The sequence below is a fragment of the Petromyzon marinus genome, chromosome 32 (assembly GCF_048934315.1).
Source record: "Petromyzon marinus isolate PM22_M1 ecotype Great Lakes invasive population chromosome 32, UKy_Petmar_22M1.pri1.0, whole genome shotgun sequence".
NCBI classification, from domain to species: domain Eukaryota; kingdom Metazoa; phylum Chordata; class Hyperoartia; order Petromyzontiformes; family Petromyzontidae; genus Petromyzon; species Petromyzon marinus.
Window position 1 is genome coordinate 11151790 of NC_133698.1, and position 26504 is coordinate 11178293.

Consider the following 26504-nt stretch of genomic DNA (forward strand, 5'->3'; position numbering starts at 1 on the left):
CGGGCGAGACAAAGGCGGCCGGGCGTGGTTGCTGGCCACCCAAATCGTGCGCCGTGCCGGCCTTCGTGAACAGCACTTGCCCCAACACTCATGACAAGCAGCTACACGGGGGATCTTTGTCTTTTGTAAGTCGACCCCTCCAACTTGCCCCACTTTGGAATTCCCTCCAATCCGTCCCCTCGTCCCCCGAGCTCTTTGTGGTCTGGCTCGGTTCAAGAGTGGCGTTCACTCTCATCGATTACGCTGATGGCCTGTAAACGTTGCGCCTAGCCGGGGTGCAACGTTGGCCAACGTTGGCCAACGTTGGCGTGACGTTGGCGCAACGTTGGCCCGACGTTGGCCCGACGTTGCCAACGTGTCCACTGGGTTGCTTTGTTTGGGGCTTTTGGCCTGCGCTCGCCTCAACATGTACCGGAGTAAAAACTAAAAAAAATCGCCCTCAGTCCTCATAAAAAAAAATGAAGAAACACAGACGATGAGAAGAGGTTTTCCCCTTTTTTTCTGGCAACAAAACAGATTTACATTATGAGACCTCCTTTGCCAGTAACAAGATATAGTAATAGGTTTTACCCTTTTAACTGGCACAAAAACCTGACACCTTTATTCAAGGCATCATGTCTGCAATAACCACAACACAAGCAGTCAAAATGCAAACAAAAAGACAACTCTGATAATAATATGCACTGTCCTTGAATTTGATTGGTCCACACCCGAGACGGCTTTCTTTAGAGCCTAGTCTCCACTGGTGTTGGACCAGAAGACGCCAAAAGGCGTACAACTCAAAAACAGCACACTATCAGAGTATTGAGGGCTCAGTGTGCTGTTTTTGAGTTGTACGCCTTTTGGCGTCTTCTGGTCCAACACCAGTGGAGACTAGGCTCTAAAGAAAGCCGTCTTGGGTGTGGACCAATCAAATTCAAGGACAGTGCATATTATTATCAGAGTTGTCTTTTTGTTTGCATTTTGACTGCTTGTGTTGTGGTTATTGCAGACATGATGCCTTGAATAAAGGTGTCAGTTTTTTGTGCCAGTTAAAAGGGTAAAACCTATTACTATAACAAAACAGATGTTAAGATGTTAAAACACCAAACTGAAACCTTTTACAAGGAATCATGTTTGCATTAACCACAAGACTTGTGCTCAGAATGCAAACAATACAGACGATGTTTAAGTTCGATTTTTTTCCCCTCTCACATATTTGATAATTTACTGCCAAATTTTTATGATAAATGTTTTTTTTTTTTAAATCCGCCAAATGCACATGATTAGGCGTGCACGCACAGTGCACCGTTGAGATACCCAGGAGGCCCTTTTTGATGCTTTAACTTGGAAGCTTCTGAGCGCGTTCCATTTGATCCACAAAGCACCAACAACGGGTTCCCCGCGCGGTCCTGCTTTTAATCAGCGCAGAAGGGAGTGGCAGTGGTGTAGTGGATACATGCACTGCATTAACCAATCCAAGGTGGCGTTACGCTACACTGGTGGTGGTGGTGGCGCTGCGCTATGAACCCGGTGACCCGAGCTCGATTGCCGCTCACGGCCAAAACCGGTGACGATTATCTGAACCGGTCCTGGGCCTCCCCTAGGTCGACTCAGCCTCAAATGAGTACCTGATGCGGTGTGTAAACATCGCCACTGGGGAGACAAAGGCGGTCGGGCGTGATGCTGGCCACCCACCCCATCGTGTACCGTTCCGGCCTTCGTAGGTGCTCGCTTAACAGCACTTGCCCCTACAGTCTGTTAAGGCTACACGGGGGATCTTTGTCTTTGTCATGATAATGATCGCTAGCAGAGAGGCCAAGACAATGAATGGGCACTGTACTGGCCACGCCATCCCTCCAAGCAGAGCTTAATAGGTTGCACACACAGAGAGACAAAGGGACTTCATTGACTGGTCGGAGGCAAGTGTTGTTTAGTGAGCACATCGCAGTAAACTGGGCTATTGCACACGCACGGGCAAGGCACCACCAGGGCGCACAAAGACAAAGACCCCCCCCTCCCCCCCGTGTAGCCTTCACGGACTATTGGGTCAAGTGCTGTTCCTTGAGCAGCACCTATGAAGCACCGGAACGCACGAGGGGGGAGGGGGGTGGGGTGGGTGGTCAGCAAAATGCCCGGCCGCCTTTGTCTCCCTCGTGGCGATGTTTACACCACTACACCAGGTAGTCATGTGAGGCTGAGTCGACCTAGGGGAGGCCCGGTTCAGATAATCGTCACTGGTGTTGGCTGTGAGCGGGAATCGAACCCGGGGCGCCAGGTTCGTAGCGCAGCGCGCTAACCGCTGCACCACCGCTCCCCACACACAGAGACACACACACAGAGACACACACAGACACAAGACAAACGGCAAACACTCAAAAGGATGTTTCTTCCCCGATTCCTTCCCTTTTAGGAAGCAGCGTTAGCAAACGTTGTTCGTGTGGCACCATGCCCCTCTCCCTCTCCCCCCCAATGCAATTAAACCTCTATTGTGAGCGACAGCTCTGTTTGTCTCCAGCCGTTCCGTGTCATCCTTTCTTGGGCCAAATCCCAGTTTTACCCCGATAAAATGCGACTGGGCCTGGCTGTGTGACTGACTGGTGTACTGTGGCCGGGTTGGTTTCGTGTACAAGTGGATGTACAACATTTTAAACAATTTCAAACAATTCCAGCGCAGCCGGGCCGGGTCCAGCTGGCCAGATGGTTCATTATTCCTGCCGGAGTAAACGATGTTGCCGACACAAGCAGGAAGAGACATTGGGTAAATATTTGTAGCCGCCCTCCCTCAACCCCCCAACAATCCTCCCACGCCCACGAAGGGTGCCACGGTGGCTAGGAGGCGTTAACTACCTCGCCTGGTATGCAGGAGGTTCGTGGGTTCGATCCCGACCCTGGCGCCTGCTGTATATTTGGAGTTTGAGTGTCTCTCTCTACGTGGTGAGATGTTAACTACCTCGCCTGGTATGCAGTAAGTCGTGGGTTCAAACCCGACCCTGGCGCCTGCTGTATATTTGGAGTTTGCGTGTCTCTCTCATCATCATCACGGTGCCTCTCTCTCTCCCCGTGGTGGTAGCGAGGATTTTGTTCCGGGTTTTTCCCCCTCCACCTTTCGAATCAACATCACGCGTTCAGAGTAGTTGGCAAGCTGTACATTTCCACACATTGATGAGACACCTCGTTGGGCTATCATTTGCGATGGCCTGGTCGCTTCTGAAAGAAAGCTACACAGCTCAGTTGGGGCCTTACCTGGTAAAATACAAATAGTTTCGCGTTTTCGTTCTTAATTTGAGTAAATGTTCCCACTGCCGGTGCAACATTTGACCCCCCCCCATTAATATTTGTACTCCCAAAAGAACAGTAATTCGTTAATGGTGGAGGTTCACGGTTAGAAGAGCTACTTCACTGGTGAGGATAGAGTGAGTGCCAAAGAGCTGGCGTATGAAGCTAAACTCTAATGAAAACCAACTGAGGAACTTTTCACAAAATTGCTGCGTCGAGCCTAAGGGAGGCCCAGGACCGTTACATACCCAACATACAAACTCCACTCACTCACACTGTAGAACAGGGGAGGAACACACAAACTTCACTCACTCTCAGTCTGTACAACAGGGGGAGGACATACAAACTCCACTCACTCACACTGTAAAAACAGAGGGAGATCATACAACCTTCACTCACACTCTGCAGACCAGGGAGAGAACATATAAACTCCGCATAGAAAGTCACCCGAGTCGCGAATCGAACACATGCCCTTATTGTTGTGGGGCACGGGTGCCACCACCGCGCCACCCTGCCTCCCAAAGCAATAACAATTAGTTGTTGTTGTTTTAACTGGCGTTCTAGCGAAAAAGAAGCCCCGACTCCTCGAGCCGACTGCAGTAACTCCCCGTGACCGCACGCGCGTTTCAAATCGATCACAGTTGGATTAACAGGGCATCTGCAATGCAACAGTGGTGAGCGGCGGTGGACTGGGTTAGCGCTGCACTGCACGATGAACCACGGCCAGACCTGGGGTCGATTCTCGCTCACGGCTTCTTAACGTCGGCGGCGAGCGAAATACAAACACGTTCTCGGCCCCCCCTTCACCGACCAGCGCGGCGAAGGATGGTTAATTTAACCCCCATGACCGACAAGGGCCTTCATCCAGCAGTGGCTAACCGGGGGGCTGTCGTGCAACGTGAGCACGAATTTTCAAACAGGCACTCCCGTCACAGGCGAAGCGATATGGACTCCCAACAGGGTTGCATGGAGTCGGCAGCACGGACGGCTGGGGGAACGGGAACTCCATTGGACGAGGGTGGCAGAGGAGAAGAAGCGACCCCCTCTATGAGAGAGCGGGGTTGTGTCGCGTCAGCGAGAACACTGGCGCACAACGGGTCCGCTCGGCGAAAAAAAAAAGTCCGCCAAAACGTTCGCTACGCGGCGAACACCGCACCTGCGATTGGCACGGTGGGCCACGCACGGCGCGAAAGAAGTCCAACGTGCGTACGGCGTGGTCCGGTAAGCTCACGCGTCGGCCTTGCTGGGGTTGTAGGCGGGCGTTAAACGACCAAGGGCTTGCAGGCTGCCTCTCTTCTGACAAAGATCTGGCAAAAATGAAGCCGCCAAATCAACCCGGCGATAAATGGTGACCGCGACGGTCGTTCTTCCGCGGGACTGCTGATGGAAGATGCAGAGCAACGAGCTACAATTTCACATTCACGTGGTCAAGCCAGCAGACAACCGGCGTCAGGAGTGAGCGGAGTGCGTCATCATCGCCGCGATGTCTCCTTCGTGTTCGTGGATCGGGGCCGTTGCGCCGTTACTTTGCTGGGTTTTTTTTCCTGGATTTTTCTGTTGCGCAGAGTCACTTTAAGATGTTCTTTGTTCATGTTTTTGTTTGTTGCGGTTGCACCCGAGTCAAGAGCCGCATGGCTCACAGGGCTATACCTAATCAATGAAACCGAAACGTCGTTACGGTCTCTCTTCTGGATGACCGTAGCAGTCGCACACCGCCAGAGTTTTTATTTTAAATCTTGTGCATCGGGGCATCCGCCCGCATCCGCTGCCGTGGTTTGTGCGGCGAATGCGGTTTTTCGCGGATGATCAAAAAGGCCCAGGGATCTTTCTGCGGCAGGAGCGGACGGCGACGGCCGGAGGCGCCTCGGGGAAGAGCGAAGAGGAATGGGCGACGCGAAGTGGACGGGCGTCAAGCGTCAAGCGTCAAAACGCTGGACCGATGATGGAAGCCGTCTTCAGTTGAAGGCCGCAGAGGGGAACGGAGAAGTGGTGGAGAGAGGCCACCGCGATGAAGTGGGCCCCGACACGCTGAACTTCTTTCGCGCCGCACATAGCCAACCGTGCTTACGTAGCCAACATCAACACAATGTAGCCCGAGGGAGCCCCAGATGAGAGAATACAAATTTCACGAGTGACAACAGCTGCATCACGGATGTTACATTATTATTTAAATCGCGGGGTGACGGGGGAGGGAGGGAACCTCATTTCACCCCGCTGCTTGCGTTCATTAGCGTCTCCTCCACTGGAGGAAAAAAATCCACCCAAAATTCACTCTCACGCCACCTTCCCACCCGTCCCCAGCTGGACATCCCATCGCAGAGGCCGATCTGCTGCACGGAGAGAGGCCTCCGCATCATTGAAATAATTATCGAAATGATAATTAAACAAAATTTGAATATTGCAGTAATAAAAACAAATTATATTCATAGCCACGTCTTAAAGAGAGAGAGAGGGCCCTTTTGCCGATGGCATCTGGCAGTTATCACCGGCTTCGATTTCAATGAAGATGGAGAGACCGTTGCGTGTCGACAAACCGGCTCCGGATGAGTTTTTTTCTTGCACCGAATATCAAAAAGCTCCTCGACTAATTCATTTCCACAGGGCCGCGTGTGCGCGCTCGGGGTTGCATTGAAAGGGATACTTTAATTTATCGCGTGGAGACAGAGGTTGCCGGATTATCCTAATGGCAAAAGTAGCTACATATGCTACGGGCCCCGCACTTTCAAAATGCTTTCAAGCTATCAATTCCGGTTCAGTGATTCTGCACTTGCTTTATCACCATAGTACTATACTGCCTTCAACTTTTACGAACGACTGGGTGATTAAGGATAGCGATTTATCATATTTATCTGGCTGTATAGCAAATGAAAAAATACAATTACTTTACAATGCACGTTACAAATTCGTGTATTTTTTAAAAAATTAGGGCCCCTTTATAACATATTGCTACAGGCCTCGCACTAGCTTCATCCTGCACAGGAGACAGACGAGACGGACGGACGACGCGTGACGGTGGCACATTGCCCGCCGATCTACGCTGTCACTTTCATAATCACGAGGCCACATGGCCACGTTGCAGCGCGTGGACTTAGGTCACGGTGCCAGAGGGTGGGGTGGAGTGAATTGGTGGCGGGCAGGTCTGGTGGAAATCAACCCGCCCGCCCCCCACGTCCTTCCGTCTGCCGGAACAAATCCGCGCGGCCGTGACGACGTGTCGCTTCTCAATTGCCACCGCTAAAACAAACTAGCAAGACGGGGGAGGTCGTGAGAGAGGGTGAGAGAGAGTGAGTGAGAGGGTGCGAGAGAGAGTGAGAGGGTGAGAGAGAAAGAGGTAGTGAGAGAGTGAGTGAGAGGGTGAGAGAGAAAGAGGTAGTGAGAGAGACTGAGGGTGAGAGAGAGTGAAAGGGTGAGAGAGAGAGGTAGTGAGAGAAAGAGTGAGAGGGTGAGAGAGAAAGAGGTAGTGAGAGGGTGAGACAGAAAGAGGTAGTGAGAGAAAGAGTGAGAGAGAAAGAGGTAGTGAGAGAGAGGGAGGTAGTGAGAGTGAGTGAGAGGGAGAATAAGAGAGAGAGAGAGGCAGGGAGGGCGGGAGCGCTTACCTGCACGGACGCCCGCACGCCAAAATCGATCGGCGACTGGAAACTCTGTCTCGCTCTCCTCTTCCTACTTCCTCCTACCCCTCGGTAGGGCGAATAAAATCAAATAGCACCGCCCGCCGGAACCTCGGGAGAACCGAATCACGTGCTGGGTTGGCCCCGCGGGGGTCTCAGCGCCGTAGCCGCCCGCTCAACGCGTGAATGAAGAATAAAAAGCCTCCGCCGTTGATGCAACGAGAACGCATTCTTCGTTTCTCTTGATTTCCTTCCCCGGAGCGTCTTCCGCGTCTTCCGAGACCTCGAGACGTCACGACGGGCGGCCGGACGGCGTGCCGGGCGCAGGGCGGAGATGCAGTGGAGATGCTTCCAAGGAGGAGGTGGTGGGGTTGGAGGTGGTGGATGAGCGGGCCGGACCGGGGTTGGGGTTGTTTCCCCCCCCCCTTCAGCGTTCAACCCCGCACGTCTCCCGCTGGGCAAGCGTTGATGAAATTCGCGGAGCGACGGGGGAAGAAGTGTTGTTGGCTAGGTTGGGGTTGCGTCGGTAAGCGGACCGGTCCAGAGGAATACCCCAGAACCCCCCCCTCCAATAAAACCCCACGAAAGACGCCGCTTTCTGAATTAGCCACGCAGCCCACTGGCGGTAGGCAGGGCCAGGCACAGAGAAGAGAGAGAGCGATAAGGGAGAGAGAGAGAGAGAGACCGCGCGCCACTCTTTGTCTGGCTCACATCTTTGGTGGCAAAAAAAAAAATCTCGCAGAATGAGACTGCGTGGAAAGTATGTGGCAGCGGCGGTGGTGGTGGGGGTGGCGACGAGGGGTTGGTTCATGTTGCCGGAGCAGTGAGCGAGGGAGGAGTGGTGGGGGTGGAGACTGCTACCCTATTCACTGATGTACAATGGCCCCGCCAGACACGCATATACCCCAGATACGTGCGCCTTGCAATAATGTCTACGTTGATACCCTGGCTTTTAGTGAACGCGCAATGTGTGTGCGGATTGGGTGGGGGGGGTTGTGCAGCAGCGGCTTGTGGAAATGCACCGCAAGCCTGCGCCGATCGGCGTTGGATAACATCGGTGGGACACGTGCCGCGTGAGCCCGGTTTGGGCCACCTCTAGCTCGACTCAGCCTTGAATAAGTAGCCGGTGTGGTTGTGTGAGCCGATCAGCAATGGGCGTGGTACTGAGCTCAGTGCTTCGTAACAGTCACTTGCTCGCACAAGCTAAAGGCTGAGCAGGTGATCGTTGTCTTTGTTTACATATGGGTAGTTTCTGCTTCAATGCATAGCATTTAAAAGTCAGCTGGTAATGCGTATATATGTTAAGAATGAATACTGTATCTGATATTGGCAGCGCACTGCACATCAGCGGCGAGTGAGATCTGAACCGGTCCTGAGTGAGGTTCGCACCTTGACTGATTATTGTGGTGAAGTATGGACAAATAGCTTCTGGCACGCCATGGGAAGACCTTCATCGCGAGCTGGAGTGATAACGGACGGTACATTGTTGAATTACCACTACATCACACCACGTACACCCGACAAATGTCCAACACATATACCCTACATTACACCACGTATACCCCCCACACACACCGCTGCACGTACGAGATTACATCATTGCATTATTGCCGAGATAAAATCCACGCGTTCATGATTGTTTCAAAACACACACATTAATTCATAAATACATACCAGAAACAAGATACATATACACACAGATGTAGCCATACATAAGTTAACACATAGAACCTGCGTAGCCAATATGATTCATTTTAGATTTTGCATTCACGTGGTAAAATGTCTGCCCTAGTTAAGGTTGAAAATTTGGCCAGACTATTCGGTGACCTGTCCCAAAAATCAATTATGAACGTAACACATACATGAGTATATATCTATATGAACCCATGCACATGTGTAAGCATAACATAGGCACACACAGCAATACCTCGGTTGACGTCGAGGATGCGTTCCTGAAAGGTGCGACGACGAATATCTTAACGACGTAAAGAAATCGAAGCGGCTTACGGGGTAGGTGGTGGTGGGTGGCGGTGGTGGGTGGTGGCGGTGGTGGTGGCGAAGCGACGGATCACGAGAAAGCAACGCGCTCTTGGGTGCGTAGGGGAGACGCACATCGAGTAGCGGTGTTGATGAGGCGACGACGCATTTGCGAAACGACGCAATAGGGGAGAGAGACGTAAATATTGGGCGGTACTGCTGTACAGTCTGCGGTGATGCGAGTGGCAAGGCAGGCCAGCGGGGGGAAAGTCAGAGAAGGTTCGGTCCCTGTGGAGATGGAGCGATGATGATTCGGGGCCCTAGCGTGGAGGAACGAGGCACACCGCGGCGTCGTGCCGGGGTGGATACAGATCGTGGCTGCCGATGATGATAATGCAACGCTGACAACAGTTTAACAGCGACCACGAACTCCAATTTGAATGTGCACAGCAAACAGTCGCATTAAAATCGTGCAAATGTCTGCAAGCCAAACCCAAGGACGGAGGTGAAGGGAATGAATAAATGTACTGTACTCTTATTTAAATCACAAAATCGAATCTGGGTTTTTTTGTGTTCGTTGAAGAAAAAAAAACGTTTGCCAGAACGTCAAGAAAATTGTGTTAACGCGGAGAGGCGAGCAGGGCGGTGGTGGGGTGGGGTGAGACGGAACGAGGATGCGCGTTTACTACGGAGAATGTGGTAGTCAAATCGTGCAGCCTTCACGCACACAGGCTCCGTCAGCACGCCCGTATAGCCTGGAACAGACTATTGGGGCAAGTGCTGTCAGCGAGAGACGCCCATGGAAGCCGGAACGGCAGACGAGGTGGGGGGTGGCCAGCAACCACGCCCGGCCGCCTTTGTCTCCCCCATCGTCGATTTTTTTTTTTAACACACCGCACCGGGTACTCATTTGAGGCTGAGTCGACCTAGCGGAGGCCCAAAGACAGACTCAGATAAAACCGTCACTGGTGGTAACCGCTCATCCCTCCCACCAAAAAAAGGCAAATATCCCCCGTATAGCCTTAACAAACTGTAGGGGCAAGTGCTTTAGCGAGCACTCTATGAAGGCCGGCACGGCACACGAGGCGGTGGGTGGCCAGAACCACGCCCGGCCGCCTTTGTCTCCCCTAGTGGCGATGTTTACTACACCGCACCAGGCACTCATTTGAGGCTGAGTCGACCTAGGGGAGGCCCAGGACCGGTTTAGATAATCGTCACCGGCGTTGGCCGTGAGCAGGGAATCGAACTCGGGTAGCCAGGTTCATAGCGCAGCGCGCTAACCGCTGCACCACCGCTCCCCGCCACCCATCACCGCACACCCACTCGCTCCATCGCCGACGAACGCGTTTCAATGCAGTGCCAGTGCTGACGTTTATATATCTCACCAGGTGTTCACTTGAAGCTGAGCCGACCCAGGTTATGGCCTAGGACACGTTCAGACGTCATTAGCCACTGATGTTAGCCGTGGTCGGGAATCAAACCCAGCGTGTCGGGTTCACAGCACGCTGCGTGCAGTGGTAGATTAAACTAGTGCGGGGCCTGTAGCATATGTTAACAGGGGCCCTAAGTAAAAAAAAAGACGTTAAAACACGCATTTTTTACTTGCATAGTAAAGTAATTATGTTTTCATTTGCTATACAGCCAGATAAATATGACAAATCGCTAACCGTTAACACCCGGTTGGTCATAAACGTTGAAGGCGGTATAATACTATAGTAATAGAGCAAGTGCAGAATCATTGAACCGGAATTGATAGCTTGAAAGCATTTAGTGCGGGGCCCGTAGCTTCTACTGCATATGTAGCTACTACACATGTAGCTACTAGCTAGTAGTAGCTACATATGTAGTAGTAGCTACTACTACAACTACTACTACATAGTAGTAGCTACTACTACAACTACTACTACATATGTAGCTACTTTTGCTGCTAAGAGAATCCAGCACTCGTTGCTTGGACCACTGATCTATTGCACCTGCTCCGGTCTAGACACAACACCATCCACCGATTATAAACCCTTGCATATATGACGCGTTTTATATTTGGGGAAAAAACTGCGAAACTCTCATAGCCCGCTTTTGTTTTTTTTGGCCGTGACCTAAGCTGACCTATGATGCACACTAACTATGCAATTGAAATCCACGCTGCAGCAATAAATGCTGGGATTCACTCAATTTACTCGGCCGTAAAGCGTTTCGTCGGCGCGCATTTTTTTGTTTTGTGGCAAACATCGCCAACGGCGTCGTTTCATTTCTCAAAAATCTTCTCGGCCGGGCGTGTTGGCGCGCAGCCCCCAGAGGTCCGCATATTTTCCCGCAGGGGAGAGGCTGACGGGTCACGCGGGCCTGTGGAATTCCCGAGCCTGCTGAGAGGAGCCCGAGGAGATGGCAGTACAGAAAGCAGGTCCCCGTAACCCCGTGTGGCAATGTAACAAACATGTAACTAAATTGAGCGGATCTAAAAAAAAAATGTTTTTGCGTCGCATTGCCATGCCATGAACATCGACAGCGTGGGAGAGTGCAGCTCCCCCCCGCAACCCCCCCCACCTCACCGTGTGGATAAATAGTAGTTCTATGATATCACCTTCCAAAGGCTGTTCTCCAGCACCTCCGATTAGCACGGTTGGCTGCTGCGTACGGCGCGAAAGAAGTTCAACGCAATTCGGTGCAGCGTCACAGAGGTGGAAAAATAATTCAACCTTAAAAGCCACGGATCAGGATCGCGTTGGCGGACGCGTGGCGGTGCGGGTTGGCGCATCTCGCCTCGTCCCACGACCAGCGGCGGCACGGGACTCGGACCCGGGATCCGGCGGGGCAGCAGTGAATTACTTTTTCTTTGAGCCCGAGACGTCATCTCCGTGCTAAGAGATGTACGTCTCAAAATGACCCTTTCATCCCAGGGCACGCGACCAAGTGTGGCCTTTTTATCCCCCACCCCCCCCCCCCCCTTAATTTTCCTGTCTGGTACGCTTCGTAAAGATAGCATGCGCTCAAAGGGCGGTCAAGTGGCTTGTTAGGGAGAAAGTGTGTGGCTTTAGCTCACTGAACGTTCGGCCTGTTTGATAATTCATGCATAAGCGGTGGGAGAAAATACGTTGGAGGCACCGCAGCGCAGATGCGATGGTTGTGAGCCCAGTGGTGCTCTCTCTAATGTTTTTTTCGGATATATTGTGTGTACATTTTGATGATTGTGCGAAGTAAACTAAGCCTTGGCAAGTGACTACAAACGTTTAACAATGCATTGATTGATGTGTGTGTGTGTGCTGTGCTGTGTGTGCTGTATATCTTTTGTGTTTAGTAATGGCCTTACATGGGCCACATTGGGTGGGGGGCACCACCCACCCACCCTGGGACAGCGCGGTGTGGGTGGGCATCGTTCACTCACCCTGGGACAGCGCGGTGTGGGTGGGTGGGCATCGTTCACTCACCCTGGGACAGCGCAGTGTGGGTGGGTGGGAATCGTTCACTCACCCTGGGACAACGCAGTGTGGGTGGGTGGGTGGGAGGGCATCGTTCACTCACCCTGGGACAGCACGGTGGGCTTGGAGATGTCCTGCCCGTCCACGGAGCAGGCGTTCCCCTGCGGGTGCAGCGTGAAGGTGCTGCCGGCGCGGTTCTCGATGTGGCAGTGGTCGGCCGCCACCCCGCGGCCGTGCAGGGCGACGTCGACGGGGGGCTGCCCGCCCGGCAGGCCGAACGTGGTGCGGGCTGGCGCCACCAGGCAGACACGGACACAAGCAAGGGGAGCAAGGTTCACCAGGGTGTTCAGTGGGGTGTGGTGGTGGGAGGGGGGGGAGTGAGATCACCCACTTTTAAGTCAACCAAATAACTGAAGGATATTTTTTAATTGTATTCCACCAGGTAAGGCCCCACTGAGCTCTACAGCTGTTTCACACGTAGGGCTTTCGCGCCCCAATATTATTCGTGATAAAGGTTGTTTGGGTTAGATCGCGTAAGTATAAACGTGTCGTGAACCCGCCGCCACCCGACAGTACTGGAAAAATCGCCCGATGATGCTGGATGTAATTACCAGCGAAACGTCGTTCTGCTCAAATTGTAAATGTGGTGGATTTACTCTCCAACACACCGGTCGGCAGAAGTAGTAACTAATTGGCACGTTGTGTTTACGTGACAAACCTTACTAATTGACTATGTCGGGTGTTGGCGGGTTAACGGCACATTTATTAATTTTGTGAATGCCACCCAAGAGGGCCGGCAGTGTCCCGCTAGGCCTTGTGGTAAAGAACAAACAGTGTGTCAAGGTGCTTTCAGCGAATTAATGAGAGCTATTGTGCACGTGGGAAGGAAACCGGAGCGCCCGGCGAAAACCCACACCGCCTTATGCGAGGGGGCAACGCTCGATCCCCGTACAGACGGCGAAACACATTCCAATAAGTCCACTTGCTGTGCTGCCGTCACCGGCACGCCACATCGCTTACATAGATTGTAAAACTAGTAAAATATTCACATATTTCATGGAGACCTCGCGCTGTTTGTTGTTGTTTTTGTTCTTCGTTGTCATAGTCTTTGTTGTCGTGTGTCGTCATTTGTTGTTGTTCATTGTTGTCGTGATCATTGTTGTCGCGTGTTGTTGTTTGTTGTTGTTCATTGTTGTCGTGAATGTTGTTGTTGTGTTGCTGTTTAGTGTTCATTGTTGTTGCGTGTTGTCATGAGTTGTTGTTGTTGTTGTTCTTCCTTGCCGTGGTCACTGTTGTCGCGTGTTGCCACGTGTTATTATCATTGTTGTTGCTGTTGTTGTTGATGCTGCTCACCTTGGTCCAGGGGCAGCAGGGTAACTGCCACGCTCCATCGCCCTCCGCCGAGGCTCACCAGGTGAGGCTTCTCCGTCTGCACCTTGAGCCCCTTGCCGGCCTCGCTCACGTCCAGCGACGTGCTCTGATGACAAACAAACAAGCGATGAAAGCGCAGGCTGTATGCCGCGTACGCTGGACTTCTTTCGCACCGTACAAAAGCCAACCGTGCCGATCGGAGGTGCGGTTTAATCACGAGCCGGCAGAAGCCAGGATCCTAAGCATTGGCCGCCGACGCCGCGGCGATGAACAACTGCGAGACAGAGTTCAGCAAAGTCGCTCAAAGTAAACGAATCTCAAAGTACGTGGTGGAGAAGAAGTACAAGGTGGAGGTTTGGCCGACAAACTCGCCCGGCAGACAACCCAAGAGAAATTATTTGATGCTGTTTCTTGGTGTGTGTTGCTGTTGTTGTTGTTGTAGTAGTAGTAAGCATTTGGAAGAGCAGTTCCGGGGGCTTACCCCTTTCAGAAAATCGGCCAAATTGTTCGAAGGAAATTAAAACAAAAAACGGCGCTAGGGGTGCCATCGTCGCGCCGAGAGAACAAAACACACACACACACAAGGAAGAACAATCACGCACACGCATGGAGCCTGTCACCCTCTTCCCAACCGAGGGTGCTGGGAGGGTCGGGGGTGGCTTTCGTCCGCCACCGATCGTTGGCGTCGCCTTCCGAGCCGCGGGCATGAGATGACACAGCGGTGTTTAGCGGACTTTCTCCGTCCAATAAAACATCCGAGGCACCTTGAACCTTTAGTCTACAGACGGACGGACGGAGTCTTCGCGCCGATGCCCTGCATTGTCGCGCGGCATTTCGAGAGGCAGCTGGATTTTCAGGGCCCCACGGTAGCCGGGAGATGTTTACTACCTCGCTCGGTATGCAGGAGGTCGTCGGTTCGATCCCTGGCCCAGACGCCTGCTGTATATTTGGAGTTTGCATGTCTCCCTCTCTCTCCGTGGTGAGATGTTAACTACCTTGCCTGGTATACAGGAGGTCGTGGGTTCGATCCCGACCCTGATGCCTGATATATTTGTAGTTTGCATGTTTCTCTCTCTACATGGTGAGATGTTAACTACCGAGCCTGGTATGCAGGAGGTCGTAGGTTCGATCCCGACCCTGACGCCTGCTGTATATTTGGAGTTTGCATGTTTCTCTCTCTCTCTCCCAGCATCACTCGTTTTACAATATCTGGCTGCTATACATTTCCACGTGATTCGCCACTTCATTGAGCTATCGTTTGTGGACAAAGTCGCTTCTGAAAAATGAGTTACATAGCTCAGTGGGCCTTACCTGGTAAAGTTCAAAATAGATTTAAGAGGTTAAACGCCGAGTCTACTCCACCACCACGCTGTTGCCATGCCCACCAGTGTCCGATGGAGCCCCCACTTACCCCTCTACCCCCCCCTCCCAGCGAGTAAAACCCATTGAGCTAAGAAGCTTTAACAAGTGGGCGACTCGGGCAGGAGACATCATGAAAGCATTCCACAATTAGCAATTTGAAAAACAAAACAAACTTAAAAGTACGAGCAATTATGTTGCTAAATGACATTCACACTTACACTTAAGTGATGCTAATAACAGAGTCAGTTTAAATGAGGACAGAGAGCCATAGGCACACGCAGAGACCCAAAGACTCACACAGAGACCCATAAACTCAAAGAGCCCTAGACTCACACAGAGACCCATAGACTCACACAGAGACCCAGAATGGAGATGCCAAGAGACGAAACTCACGTGGTTCCAACCCCCTTTGGGGGCAGCTACAATAAATGCCTTTGATCCAAATTGCGTGCGAAATCTGCGCCAGGCACGTGCGGTTGTTTTTCCCCCCCCCATTCGGCCATCTGCTCTCCCCGGCCGCTCTCTCTCTCTCTCGGGGGCCTCTTTCGTGGCCCCAATGGAGGCTCTCTGATTATGGCCTCAGCCAGCGCGGTCATGAATTCATTAAATCTCTTCTAATTGCCCGGGCGAGGAGGTCTCTGGGCTTTATTAAAGCTTTAGAGAAAAAAAACCCGCACCATGATTAACCTTTGCTTCCCACCCCACCCCATCCCACACCCCCCTCTCCCCTAGCTTTTTTTGATGTGTTTAATCTTACCGTCGTTGTTGTTATTACAGCTGGTTACTGTATGTTGCGAACGGAGTTTAAAAAAAAATATCATACAAACCGCACCTCCGATTAGCACGGTTCAACGTACATGCATACCAGGGGGTGAGACAGAGAGAGAGAGAGTGACTACATGAGCAGCAGCAGTAGCCGGAGGAGGAGGAGGAGTAAGAAGGAGGTGTTGGGTCGATCGATCGCAACGAGGCTCGCCCTGGGGTCGCCGGGCGCGCCACGCACCGCACTCGGATCACTTCGTGAGCTTCTACGCACGCACACACAGACACGTGACACCGAGCGTGGTGTGCGTGTGTTGATTGATGTATATTGTTTATTTAAATGGATTCAAATATATTTCACCGAGGGGAGGATGAAAGGAGACGAAAGCAAGAGGCGGTGAGCGAGCAAAAATTAGCTTCAATTGAGAGAGAGAGAGAAGGGGAGAGCGGTTCATTTAGTTGCTGCTGTTGACTGGTGTGTGTGCTCTCTAACAGCACTTGCCCCAAGTGTCTGTTGAAGGCTATACGGGGGATCTTTGTCTTTCTGTGTGTGTGACATTCACCTGGCAGGGGACACAGTGCCAGTTGATAGAGAATGGCTGGGAATTATGATCTGTTTGGTCACAGCAATGCGACACGTGTAACAGCGCGACAGAAGCACATCCTCCCGTTATATTAAAGGAAATGCAATACATTTGCAATGACGTGGTGGGTCATACGTTAACTAACCTGGTCCTGGGCTCCTCCCCCTGACCAGTGAGGTGAAGTATGGTCAAAAAACCCCTTTGACCGACACGGCGTGGAAGAGGTTGTGTACATCCAGCAGTGGATTTACAAAAATCTGGTCATCATCATCAATGATTTACTGTGCCTCTAAACGACTGTGGAACCCTCCCTCCCCTCCCACCACCACGCCCACTAAAGTTGCGGTTAAAAAAAGAATGTTGATTCTACGTTCGAACATTCACCACCTTGTTTGGTGTATTCAACTGAAGCCACCCTGAGTCATTGCGTGTTTTTTTGGAACAGAGCTGCACGCGCTGCCGTCAGCGTCACACAAAGATCCCATTTTTAGCCCTGAACAGGGAGGCTCGGAGCACGGGGGCCCGTGTCGCAATCCTGGCGCAAGCCGATCCACCCGTCTCGTTCTTGGCCACGCACACACACGTGTGGCAAACGGCATTTGTGAACCCAGCCTGGCGCACGAACCCTTTCACAGAAGGTTAGTTGTTGTTGCAGGATTCGCGAACATACACAGGCACCGACTGTATGTACAGTGAGAGAAAAAAGTATTTGATCCCCTGCTGATTTTGTACGTTTGCCCACTGACGAAGAAATGATCAGTCTATAATTTTAATGGTAGGTTTATTTGAACAGTGAGAGACAGAATAACAGCAACAAAATCCAGAAAAACGCATGTCAAAAATGTTATAAATTGATGTGCATTTTAATTAGGGAAATAAGTATTTGACCCCCTCTCAATCAGAAAAATTTCTGGCTCTCAGGTGTCTTTTATACAGGTAACGAGTTGAGATTAGGAGCACACTCTTAAAGGGAGTGTTCCTAATCTCAGCTTGTTACCTGTATAAAAGACACCTGTCTACAGAAGCAATCAATCAGATTCCAAACTCTCCACCATGGCCAAGACCAAAGAGCTCTCCAAGGATGTCAGGGACAAGATTGTAGACCTACACAAGGCTGGAATGGGCTACAAGACCATTGCCAAGCAGCTTGGTGAGAAGGTGACAACAGTTGGTGCGATTATTCGCAAATGGAAGAAACACAAAAGAACCATTAATCTCCCTCGGCCTGGGGCTCCATGCAAGATCTCACCTCGTGGAGTTGCAATGATCATGAGAACGGTGAGGAATCAGCCCAGAACTACACGGGAGGATCTTGTCAATGATCGCAAGGCAGCTGGGACCATAGTCACCAAGAAAACAATTGGTAACACACTACGCCATGAAGGACTGAAATCCTGCAGCGCCCGCAAGGTCCCCCTGCTCAAGAAAGCACATACATGCCCGTCTGAAGTTTGCCAATGAACATCTGAATGATGCAGAGGACAACTGGGTGAAAGTGTTGTGGTCAGATGAGACCAAAATGGAGGTCTTTGGCATCAACTCAATTCGCCGTGTTTGGAGGAGGAGGAATTCTGCCTATGACCCCAAGAACACCATCCCCACCGTCAAACATGGAGGTGGAAACATGCTTTGGGGGTGTTTTCTGCTAAGGGGACAGGATAACTTCACCGCATCAAAGGGACGATGGACGGGGCCATGTACCGTCAAATCTTGGGTGAGAACCTCCTTCCCTCAGCCAGGGCATTGAAAATGGGTCGTGGATGGGTATTCCAGTATGACAATGACCCAAAACACACAGCCAAGGCAACAAAGGAGTGGCTCAAGAAGAAGCAAATTGAGGTCCTGGAGTGGCCTAGCCAGTCTCCAGACCTTAATCCCATAGAAAATCTGTGGAGGGAGCTGAAGGTTCGAGTTGCCAAACGTCAGCCTCGAAACCTTAATGACTTGGAGAAGATCTGCAAAGAGGAGTGGGACAAAATCCCTCCTGAGATGTGTGCACACCTGGTGGCCAACTACAAGAAACGTCTGACCTCTGTGATTGCCAACAAGGGTTTTGCCACCAAGTACTAAGTCATGTTTTGCAGAGGGGTAAAATACTTATTTCCCTCATTAAAATGCAAATCAATTTATAACATTTTGGACATGCGTTTTTCTGGATTTTTTTGTTGTTATTCTGTTTCTCACTGTTCAAATAAACCTACCATTAAAATTATAGACTGATCATTTCATTATCAGTGGGCAAACGTACAAAATCAGCAGGGGATCAAATACCTTTTTCCCTCACTGTACATTGCACGTGCAACGTCGTACTCAGATGGTAAATGTTGCAGATTTACTCTCCAACATACCGGTGTGCTGTACTAGTGTAATGACAGGGGAGTCAGCCTGCAGTGTGAATGGACTGGCGGCCACGGGAGGTAATGACAGGGGAGTCAGCCTGCAGTGAGATTGGACTAGTGGCCACGGGAGGTAATGAAAGGGGAGTCAGCCTGCAGTACGAATGGACTGGTGGCCACGGGAGGTAATGACAGAGGAGTCAGCCTGCAGTACGAATGGACTGGTGGCTACGGGAGGTTATGACAGGGGAGTCAGCCTGCAGTGAGAATGGACTAGTGGCCACGGGAGGTAATGACAGGGGAGTCAGCCTGCAGTACGAATGGACTGGTGGCCACGAGAGGTAATGACAGAGGAGTCAGCCTGCAGTACGAATGGACTGGTGGCTACGGGAGGTTATGACAGGGGAGTCAGCCTGCAGTACGAATGGACTGGTGGCCACGGGTGGTAATGACAGAGGAGTCAGCCTGCAGTACGAATGGACTGGTGGCTATGGGAGGTAATGAAAGGGGAGTCAGCCTGCAGTGCAAATGGACTGGTGACCACGGGAGGTAATGACAGGGGAGTCAGCCTGCAGTGCAAATGGACTAGTGGCCACGGGAGGTAATGACAGGGGATTCAGCCTGCAGTGTGAATAGAGTGGTGGCCACGGGAGGTAATGACAGAGGAGTCAGCCTGCAGTGCGAGTGGACTGGTGGCCACGGGAGGTAATGACAGAGGAGTCAGCCTGCAGTGAGAATGGACTGGTGGCCACGGGATGTAATGATAGCGGAGTCAGCCTGCAGTACGAATGGACTGGTGGCTACGGGAGGTAATGACACGGGAGTCAGCCTGCAGTTCAAATGTACTGGTGGCTACGGGAATGATCGGGAAAAGGAGCGTGTCCAGGTGATGTAAGAGGACGGTGGAGTCTGCCGGGAGAGTGCGCGGTCTAGAACCAGCAAGAACGTTCGGGAATGTGGGTGTGGCCTCGGACCGTATATAAGGGAGATGCGCGGGAGACTCGGGGTTGTTGCAGTAGAGTCTCTGCCTATCAGAATGTGAGCACGCGGCTCATTAAATAAAGAAACATCTCAAGATAAGTGCGTTGAAGACATCATTACGCGAGTACCGAATTGGCACGTTCCGTTTACGTCATAAACCTTACTAATTAGCTGTGTCGGGTGGTGGCGGATTTAACGACACTTTTATATTTACGCGATCTAACCCAAAAAATAAAGCTGTGTTATGCACATTGCACGTTTAGCACGTTCATGCATTGACAAATGATATATGTCTGTATGTAAATGTTGAACTCCTTTCGCGCCGTACGTAGCCAACCGTGCTAATTTGAGGTGCTGTCTGTGGTACCACCGCACAGTTTGACAACGCGACAAAGTTCCGATTGAGAAATTTGTGTCCGGGTTTTTGGTCTTCCTGCAAAAGCGGCACTCCCTATATTTTTCCATCCCTATAGCACGGGGAGGGGGGTTGGGATTGTTTTGCACGTACACAAATACACACAAAGATAAAAGATCCCCACATATTGCCTTAACAGACTGTAGGGGCAAGTGCTGTTAGCGAGCACCTATGAAGGCCGGAACCGTACACGAGGGGGTGGGTGGCCAGCACCACGCCCGACCGCCTTTATCTCCCCAGTGGCGATGTTTACAAACCGCACCGGGTACTCAATTGAGGCTGAGTCGACCTAGGGGAGGCCCAGGACCAGTTCAGATAACCGTCACCGGTGTTGGCCGTGAGCGGGGAATCGAACCGGTGTCGCCGGGTTCGTAGCGCAGCGTAGCGCTAACCGCTACACCACCGCTCCCCCAACACACATACACACACACACGACGAGACAAAGATGCCCTGTATAGTCTCAGACGAGCTGTTGGGGCAAGTGCGGTTGGGCGTGGTTGCTGAGCACCCCAAACCCTGTCGCGTGCCGCTTTGACCCTTCGCGCGAGCTCTTGCCTCGGCAGTCTGCCGAAGGCTACAGGGGGGATCTTTGTCTTGCTCGTGCCGTGCCTGGGTACCTGTATCTGAACCACTTGCTGCGATTTCTTCTGGACGGTGCTGACACTCTCCGTGGTATCCATGGCAACCCCGTCCATCCTCCGCAGCCCTGGAGAGTCAGGCTGAGTGGAAGTAAAACAAACGCACACACACACACACGTGTAAGCCACACGCACGTACATTACGTATACTTGTGACAAAGACAAGGATTCTTCGTAGAGCCTTAACAGACTTTTTGGTGGCGAGTGCTGTTAGTGAGCACCTATGAAGGTCGGCGCGGCACACAAATGGTGCTAAGTAGGTCAGCACCACGCCCGGCCGCCTTTTCCTCCCCAGTGCTGTTGATATTTACACACCACACTTATGGCTGAGTCGACCTAGGGAAGGCTCAGGAGCGGTAGAGATATCCATCGCTGAATAAAACTCGGGCCACCGGGTTATTGGCGCAGCGCCCGCTCATCGCCGTACTGCTGCGGGCTGCTGCGATGCTACGTGGTGGGTGGGCATCAGAGGGCAGTCCAGTAGATCCGAGCCAATTGTTGTATTATACTTCTGTGGGTCCACGTCATGGTGAAGTATGTGGGGGAAAAAAAAAACCCCAACCGTCACAAGCATTGGGAGGCCCTCCTCCAGAATTGGAATGGCAAAAGGTCTGTGTGCGCACACACGCACACACACCTATAAATAGTCTGGCAATGGCCCATTCATTCTACTGCGTGTTTTCCCCAAATATTATCCCGATTGTGCTATGAGCGTCAGTCGTGAGATAAAGAATCAATCTCCCTGGGGAAGCAGCGCATCACTGCACGTGAAAGAACGGCCCTCGGAAGGGGATTTCACAGAGCCACTTTTGAGATCCCTTCTTACATCTGAGACCAGAGGCCGCTTGATCGGATGAACTTTCCCTCACGCCCTGCTACAGCGAGACATTTTGCACCGCATGACACACGAACGTTTTTTGTAATTCTCAGAACCTGACGTTGAGCCAAATTGATCGTTTAACCAACTGTAATTATATCTTTCGCGTGCATTGTTTAACAGCCTGGCAGAGACCTTCAAACTCACCAAAATCGACATCCCCGTTTAACAACGAGCAGTGGCTGACATCTGTGTTCGAACCCGCGAATTCTCAGCGTCGCCGGCTCAACGCTCTGACCTCTTGAGCAAGCGAAGCTACCAAAAAGCACGTGCTGTATCCTAGGGGCCGTCCATAAATGACGTCACGCGATTTTGGACGATTCTTGACCCCCCCGCCCTCGTCACACGGCGTCACAAAAAGTCAGACCCCCCCTCAAATATGACGTCACAAAGCTCTGCCCCCCTTCCCCCACCCCCCAAAAAAACATGCTTCAAATCGCTTTAAACTGTTGTAGTGCGTATTTAATGTGGCGCTGCACTCTGATGTTGTAGGAGAAAACATTGATTTAAAAAGTCTATTTAATTAAGTAGAACGTGTTTGTCTATATTTATTTAAAGTTGCGCATTTTGATGTGACGCCACATTTCTCAAACCCCCCTCCCCTCGTCACACATCGTCACAAACGTCTGACCCCCCCCGCCCCCCCCCAGGTGCGTGACGTCATTTATGGACGGCCCCTTATAAACAAATTAGACCGACGATACAAACTGTTTTCCATCGCGTAAATATTTTTTGTTGTTGGTGGTGGTGGAGAAAGTTTCCCAAAACAATTAGGAAAATAACCCCAGCTTGCATTGGGGGCGTCTCGAATTTGAAACTGATTGCTGACCAAAAACTTTAACTGAATGAGAGCCCCAGTGGAGAACTGGGGTGGGGGGTACTACGTTGGTTGGATGGTTGAACGACGTCCATTCGGAAATAAATGTGGAAGTAATTTCCTGTGAGCGGAGACACAAAGTGGGAGGATATATTGTGCACATAGCTGGATCAATCATATGAGCAGGACTCTGCGGACGTGTGTACTGTACTCGTGTGTGTGGGGAGCGGTAGCGTTGTGGTTAGCGCACTGCCCTGCACACCCAAGCCACCTGGGTTTGACTTCGACTCACGATCAACATAAATGACGATTGTTCGAAACCGGTCCTGGGCCTCCCCTAGGTCGACTCAGCTTCAAATTAGTCCCCTGGTGCGGTGTGTAAACATCGCCACTGGGGAGGCAAAGGCGGCCGGACGTGGTTGCTGACCCACCCACCCCCTCGTGCGCCGTTCCAGCCTTCATCGGTGCTCGCTAACAGCACTTGCCCTAAACAGTATGGCAAAGGCTATACGGGTTGAGCTTTCTCTTTGTGGCTGGGGATCGGCAAGCGCAGTGTGTAGCGCACTGCGCTACGCACCCGGCCACCTGGGTTGGATTTGCACTCACGATCAACATCGGTGACAATAATCTGAACCAGCCGTAGGCTTCCCTCCTCCCCTAGATCGACTCAGCCTTAAATGAGAACCTGGTGTGGTGCACTGGGGACACAAAGGCGGTCGATAGTGTTTCCGGCCATACCGCTCCTTCGAGTGCTGTCCCAGCCTTACTGTGTGCTCGCTAACAGCACTGGCCCCCGTAGTTTGAATGGCTACACGGGGGATATTTGTAGTTTAAAATTTCTATATTGCTATTGTGGGGAATTTGTTTTTGCTGAACTTGCAGATTGCACTGTCAAATGATATCTAAGGTCAATTCAGGTCTCCCCTAGGTTAACTCAGCCTAAAACAGGCCCTCGGTAAAGTAGTGTTATCGTCAGCGCTGGAGAGACAAAGGTGGCTGGACATCCATGGTACTCGCCCATTCATACAAGCGCTGTGCCGGCCTTAATAGGTGCTCGCAAACAGTACATCTCACGTCAGACTATATGCAGGCTAAAACGGGTGTGTTCTCTGTAGTGTTCTCTATGCTAATAATGAAAACATCATTTGCAATCATTTGTGAATCCACTGCTGGATGAAGGCCTCCCCACGCCGTGTTGGTCATAGGGGGGTTGTTTGACCATGCTTCACCCGCGGGTTGGTGAAGGGCAGGGCTGGGGGAGGGTGATACAGACGTTACCCTCCAACAATGTTATCCGTGGTGCGTGTACCCAATGCGCGAACCACTGCGCCACCATTCAACCCGGCTGTAAATTATGCAAATTATATTCAAACGTGCTTTCAGTTTATAAAATATATTGGGCAACACTGAACAACAGGACGGGAACGCGTGGTTCTGGCTTCCGCCAGAATGTGACCTTGATTTTGAATAGGAGAGCTGTTGACAGGCCTGGAATTTAAAAGTGGAGTATGTGTCGCGTCAGCGCGCGCGTGTGTGTGTGTACTTGCGAGTTTTCGATGTGTGTTTGTGTATGCGGGTGTGAGTTTTGCATCGCTGTGTATTGTTGATAGGAACCCGGCGACCCGAGTTCGATTCCCACTCACAGCTAATATCGGCGATAAACATCTAAGCGGTCCTGGGCCTCCCCTAAATTTTAGCGCCTGCTGCGGTGTATGAAAATCAGCATTGGGGAATACAAAGACGGCCGGGCGTGGTGCTGACCCCCCCCCCCCACTGCCACGTGTGCCGTGCCAACCTTCACAAGTGCTCGCTAACAGCGCTTGCCCCAACAGTCTGTTAAATCCTGCGGGAAAAGCCAAAACACGCCACATCTGCAGCAAGCATCGTTGCTGATAGCGAGGAATGGGCACACGCAATTTGCCCAAAGCGGGAAGCGGTTTGAGTGGCTGTTGAGTTACGCAGGCAGTGACAACGTGCAGGGGGGCTCCATGGGTTGGAGTGGCCCAGGTGACAGGCTACCGAGAGAGGGCATTTTCATGCCTCGCGCCAGGGGCTCGTGCCGGCCATCCCAAGGAAACTCAACGTCGAGCGACTTTCTGGCACGAGGAGAAGATGCGGATTTAGCGGCGGTCGCAGGTTTGGTGCGAAGGGCAATGTGTCGGTGGACTCTGGGTGACACTCGCTACATTGCCTCGTGACAATTTATTTTTGACAAATTTAGAAGTAGCGCATCTCGTGACATTTATGAGGATCTTAAGGAGTTGGTGACACCGCGTCTCGCCAGCTGTGAGTCGCTCGCTCTGCACACCGACGCGGGAGAGTGGCTTGCCTTGCGGCTCTGCGTGCGTGGGTTACTGTGGAGCGTTGAAAACGAAATCTGAAAATTTCATCAGACCGGTCGGTGCCACACAAACGGCTGTTTTGATCTGCCCTGTGGAGGGCACAATCGCTGTCACGGAGCCATTCACCACGGTGTTCAGTGGGGGATGAGATCACCCTCTGAGTAAAACCAAATAACTAAACATATATATTATTTGTATTTTTCCAGGTAAGGCCCCACTGAACATCGTAGCCCTTTTAAAATCATAGAGCGACCTGGCCACAAAGATAGCTCAACGAAGTGCTCCATCGTGTGGACATCTATAACAGCCAAATACTCTGAGCGGCTGATGCTGATTATACACGTGGAGGGAAAAACCAGAGGACCTAGAGAAAAAATCCACGTTACCACGGGGAGAGAGGGAGACAACAAAAACTCCATACATACAGGGGTCAAGGGTCAGAATCGAATCCACGAACCCCCTGTATATGAGGCGAGTTAGTTAAAATCTCACCACCTGTAGAGATAGAGGGGGCAGCCCTGCAATTGCTTGCTCATGCCACTGCTGGCGGAAGGCCCTTCCTCCACTCGAGCAAACTCTACTTCTACTTGTGGGTGGATAGAGGCTGGAAGGGAGAGGGGGCAATTGAGAAACGTGCCCGTGTTGGAAGTGCGACTCCCAGGAGGTGGAATGGAACAGGCGACCTCTGGATCGCGAGTCCAGCGCGCTGCTAACAAGTGGTGCACTGGCAGCTGCCATTATGAATTCCTGCAGTCACGGAAGTTTTAAGTCACGATATATATTGTTTATTTCATGGATTAAAATATATACGCGCACACACACACACGTGTGATCACAGTACGTGTGTGTGTGCGCGCGCTCGTGGAGGCGAGGGTTTGTTGGATGGCACAGGCGTCGCGAAACTTCCTTGCGGAGGTGCCGTCGAGATGGAGATGGAGGAGGTTATGGAGGCCATGGAGGCGGAGATGGAGGCGATGGAGGAGGAGATGGAGGAGGCGATGGAGGAGGAGATGGAGGCGATGGAGGGTGCCATTACCTAGGCTTGCCAGGAGGCGGCGGTACGGCAGAGTGCGACTTGACATCGGCCCTTTCTTGTACGGGGAATCACAGAAGGGGGAGCAGCTTTGTCCCCCCTCGAGCCCAGACGCTGATTTGTCTCCGTATTTTTCATAAATCGAGGAGGAGGGGGGGTCCCATCCCTCCCACAACGAACGGCGTGGTGGACTCGCAGTTCGCATCAACGACGTCGCGTTACAAAAAACCCCTCAAAGACAAAAAGACCTCACCCCGCGTCGCCTGCAACAGACTGCAGGGGCAAGTGCTGTCAGCGAGTAGCGCCTATGAAGGCCGGCAACGGCAAACGAGGGGGTGGGTGGGCCAGCAACCACGCCCGGCCGCCTTTGTCTCCTCAGTTGCGTAGTTTACTACACACCGCACTAGGTACTCATTTGAGGCTGAGTTGACCTAGGGGAGGCCCAGAACCGGTTCAGATAATCGGTGCTGGCCACCCACCCCCTCGTGTGCCGTGCCGGCCTTTTTGGTGCTCGCTTACAGCACTTGCCCCTACAGTCTGTTAAGGCTACACGGGGGAGCTTTGTCTTTGGGGAGCGGTGGTGCAGCGGTTAGCGCTACGCTCTGCAACAAACCAGGCCACCCGAGTTCGATTCCCGCTCACGGCCACCAACACCACCAGTGACGATTATCTGAACCGGTCGTGGGCCTCCCCTAGGTCGACTGCAGCCTCAAAATGAGTAGCCGGT

At 51.9% G+C, this 26504-nt stretch overlaps 1 protein-coding gene across 9 annotated transcripts in view; it reads right to left on the reverse strand.

Annotated features, from left to right (window-relative positions):
* The window catches only part of LOC116948167 (pleckstrin homology-like domain family B member 1), a 122428-nt gene that overhangs the window by 76924 nt on the left and 19000 nt on the right, over positions 1–26504 (reverse strand). For 8 of the 9 annotated variants that reach the window (XM_032964598.2, XM_076071284.1, XM_076071285.1 and 5 more), the window contains 3 exons: positions 20688–20789; positions 13613–13736; positions 12363–12548 (listed from right to left, as the gene is read on the reverse strand). In XM_032964598.2, coding sequence (XP_032820489.1) covers positions 12363–12548; positions 13613–13736; positions 20688–20765 — 388 coding nt within the window. In that variant the 5' untranslated portion in view covers positions 20766–20789. Of the gene's footprint in view, positions 1–6854; positions 9284–12362; positions 12549–13612; positions 13737–20687; positions 20790–26504 lie in introns of those variants that run through there. The other variant, XM_032964605.2, reaches the window with a different exon arrangement.